Here is a 3,762-nt window from a genome sequence, read left to right as displayed (position 1 = left end):
TGATGAAATGCGTTCGCTTCGCATACAGCTGCGCTTTACCAGCCCCTATCCCGGACCAACTGAAGTGCTCAGTAGCCCGGAGATTATGAAGTTGATTGGTATTGCACCAATGCTCAATGGCATCGTGGGCTCCTGTCGACGCCGCACCTGAATCTATGATCCGATATGCGATTATCACCAGGACGCCCCCTGTCGCTTTCGCAACTGCACAGTGCATCCAAGTCCTATTGTTGGTATCGTCATCACCTGAATCCTTGCGTGCAGGGCACATGCATTGGCAATAAAATGAAATTCAATAAAGTTTAATTTGATCTCTTACGTAACATTTGGCAACTCGAACATCATTTTGCTTTTTGGTTCCACATTTGTAATTTAAATACCAGTTATCAGTCACAATTTTCGTGCTTGCTTTTGAGTTTAATTAACTTACAATGGGATCACTTACAATAAACGATTTGTAAATATCATATATCACATATAACATTACAAAAGGTAGCCTAGCCACTCCAAACATGGACAAATGATTTGATTTTAGCCAGCGTTATTTAGTTATTCACTGAGCATTCAGCTTTCTGCTGGAAATTGACTTTGTCACCAGCTCGTTTGCTTTTGATTCACACACACACATAGCAGTATTGCCCCACTCACTGCAATGCTTTCACATTTTTTTATGGTTGCAAATGCTTTGGGGCAAGGATTTCAGTTGATATATGCAGTTATGCCATCGCTGCAACATTTTCCGAGAAAACACTTTGCGCCGCATGAGATGGGGTTTCTGTGGAAAATGCGCCAAAGACAATGTGGGCTCAATTGTTGCTGAATGTTAACGAGTTTCGGTGTTGTCCAATATTCCATTCCATTTGGCAATTGGAATTGGACAACAATAGCCAATGATATGTGAGAGGAGCGTTCAGTTTGGGATGCGAGCATTCGCAAAGGTTGCGGGTTCCTTTGGGGAATGCCCTTTGATATTTGGCACCCGAACGTTATTACGAAAGCTGCGAGCATTACAAATTACAAAATATCCATTAGCAGTTACGGGAAATATTTCCGCTAATTGGCATTTGGCATTTACGGGCTGGAAGAGATGAGGTCAAGTTGCCGCCGTCGCGATGGATTTTGTGGAAATTGGGGTTCGATTCCCAGGCCAGACATTTTTGTAATTAATCATTTTCTGATTTGGCACTTGGACTGTGTTTCAGATTTTGTTTTATGGATGGGCCAAAGCAAATGCGAAGCGGTGGAGCAGGACTCTACATTATTGTTAGCGGGTGCGTATTTTCCGGGCATTTCACGCGCCGTTAAAGTTTAATCGAAAAAGTATTTTTGTGGCCAATGAAAATGCCAATAACGAAATTCCGGCAAAAACAAACGCAACAAAATACAAAGTAAAAGCAAAAAAACCAACAAAACAACGTAAGAACTCGACTGAGAGATGCCCTGAACGCAACTTCGATGGAAAGACAGGTGCTAGTTATATTGGCAATTATTCCTTTAGATGTATTTGCTCTTATTTCTTATAGATCCCGGGGCGCTGCAGAATAACATATACACAAATATATACACTTTATGCTAGGCTTGCTTATCATGCTGATTAATTCTCACCAAATATGTATTCCAAATATGCTATTATAATATTAGTTCATTGGCTAGATCGACTTGGCTGTTTGTGTTTCATCAATAATATATTTAACTCATGGGATCGAAGAAGCTTTCTTCTGCCTGTATACCATTTTCATCCATTTTCAACAGGGTCAGGGAATAAAAAAAACCAGCTTCTTGAGTTTCTTTTATGTCAGCCACAAGTTTAGCTGTCTTTCAGTTACGATGCCCACTCAACTCCGTATAAGGTGCATCCTGTAATTGACAGACACATAGAGAGAAAGAGAGAGAGAGCGAGAGAGAGAGAGAGAGAGAGAGAGAGAAAAATAGCGAGGGGAAGCTCTTTTCTTCAAACTGGGGGTCACTTTTTATGGCATTTCCACAGAACTTTGCGCCTAAACGCGTCATGAAGCCAAGTTTAAAATCCAAACTTTACTACACTCGCACATCTCAAAATTTGATATATGCTTCAGTCAGCTGGGAGGAGGATGAGAGCATGCTCTCAAGTTATTTGGACTGGGATTTATGCTATGCAGCCAAAGTAAAAAGGAAAATAATTTGTTACAATATTTTAATGAAATTACCAAAGTTTAGTTTGTTCCTCATGAGCATTTCTTTGATATGGGCAACTGATGATATCCATAATTTTTGGAAATTAAAAATAAATTTATTGAAACACCTAACTAAAGATTTCAAACTTCATTTGCTATTCTTGAGAAACTTGACCTTTTAAGAGACTCAATTGGAATTCAAGTGTCATGGTTTCTTTGAAAATATTTATGTAAATGTGTTTTTCTCGGCATAATGACTTATTGTCTGCCTGCTCAAAGTTAAATCCTCATTATATGCATGAATTCTTCTAAATGGATGTAAGGGTTTAGGCTCCTCAGCAATGCTTGCCTCTGTCCAGGCATAATGCACATAGTTGTACAAAGTAGTAAAGAAAATTTCAATCATTTAACATACTCTTTGCCAATAGTAATTTGTAAGTTTAACAGTCAGATGTTCTTAAATAGTCAATTATGGAACCCAAATGAAAGCCATATGTTTACTAAAAGTATATTATGAAGCTCTGGTACTTTTACTGTCACAAATTTCAAACTTAATTGAAACCAGACTGTGTCTAGTGTATCTTTTTGATTCGTTGCGGAAGCTTCAAGCTTCAAACCACAGGCCGGAAGTTACATGTCATTTGTACATTTGTAAAACACACACGACCTGAAAATCAAAACCAAAAAAAAATTGTATTTTACATTGATGGGAGACATACTGGAGCCAAAGCCAGTGGCAGAGACCACGAAGTTGAAAAGGGACAGTGCCCTTGGCGCCATTGCGGATATACAGCGCTTGTGAGTAGATGAGATTCATGCGAGTGCTGGCAACTCAATTCCAACTGCTCTTCAGGTCACCGGAGGCAATTGGCCACGAGTTTGATCGCCTGGCGGAGCATACGCAGCGCCACTTGGTATATGATACTCATATGCCATGCTTGGATGTTGAAGAGCTGCTGATGCGCTGCCTGCGCCAGCATCACCAGGAGTCCTTCAAGTGCTTTAAGTTGATGGATCACTATCAAAAGTGCGTCAGTCTGGCCACACAGGATCACATCGATCAGCTGGCCGAATACGATGAGCAGTTGGATCAAATGACACCACTGCCGGTGGTGCCACCACAATCAATGCAACCGCAGTCCGTCAAGGAGCCTAGCAGACGCAGCTGGTTCAAACCCTGGACCTGGCTGCGCTAGCAAAGAACTGAAACTCCAGGCTCCGAATCTCTATCCAGTCTCAAAATTGTAGGCAGCTGCCTTCAGATTTATTCGTTTTACTAATTAAAATGGCGGCAGACATGACCTGCTGCTGTGGCACTTGTTATTCCAGCTTCAACTTCTACAACTCCGTCTTCGTCTCCTCCTACTCGTTCTGCTCGCTTCCTGTCTGGGCCACAAAAAACAAGCAAAATATTTGTGGAGCACTCAGCTTGATGCTTGCAGCTGCTTAGTCCTGTTCCGCCCGTCCAGCCAAATCCCTTCTAGTCCAGCGGCTATTTGGAAGCCAAATTGAGAGCCAAGAATTTAGCTGCTGCTGCTGCTGCTGCTGCTGCCAGTTGTCCCTCCATTCATTCATTTGAATGTCTACATCATTTCAGCTGGCAGCTGCT

At 41.5% G+C, this 3,762-nt stretch overlaps 1 protein-coding gene across 1 annotated transcript; it reads left to right on the top strand.

The window, feature by feature from the left end:
• Positions 1-2,823: 2,823 nt before the first annotated feature.
• Positions 2,824-3,481, top strand: LOC6565614. The gene is made up of 2 exons (XM_001992211.2): positions 2,824-2,951; positions 3,007-3,481. The coding sequence occupies exons 1-2, from the start codon at positions 2,860-2,862 to the stop codon at positions 3,347-3,349; spliced, it is 435 nt and encodes a 144-aa protein (XP_001992247.1). The 5' UTR covers positions 2,824-2,859; the 3' UTR covers positions 3,350-3,481.
• Positions 3,482-3,762: the final 281 nt, after the last annotated feature.

Source organism: Drosophila grimshawi, unplaced genomic scaffold (assembly GCF_018153295.1).
Source record: "Drosophila grimshawi isolate 15287-2541.00 unplaced genomic scaffold, ASM1815329v1 contig_848, whole genome shotgun sequence".
In the NCBI taxonomy this organism is placed as follows: Eukaryota; Metazoa; Arthropoda; class Insecta; order Diptera; family Drosophilidae; genus Drosophila; species Drosophila grimshawi.
The sequence above is the reverse complement of the archived record's forward strand: the minus strand, read 5'-3'. Positions and strand labels throughout refer to the sequence as shown.

What these genes read in the sequence shown, in the direction of transcription:
- LOC6565614 (XM_001992211.2), top strand. Translation starts at nt 2,860, where the DNA reads ATGGGAGACATACTGGAGCCAAAGCCAGTGGCAGAGACCACGAAGTTG. An exon ending in ATTGCGGATATACAGCGCTT is followed by an intron (nt 2,952 to 3,006) that starts GTGAGTAGATGA and finishes ACTGCTCTTCAG; the next exon opens with GTCACCGGAGGCAATTGGCC.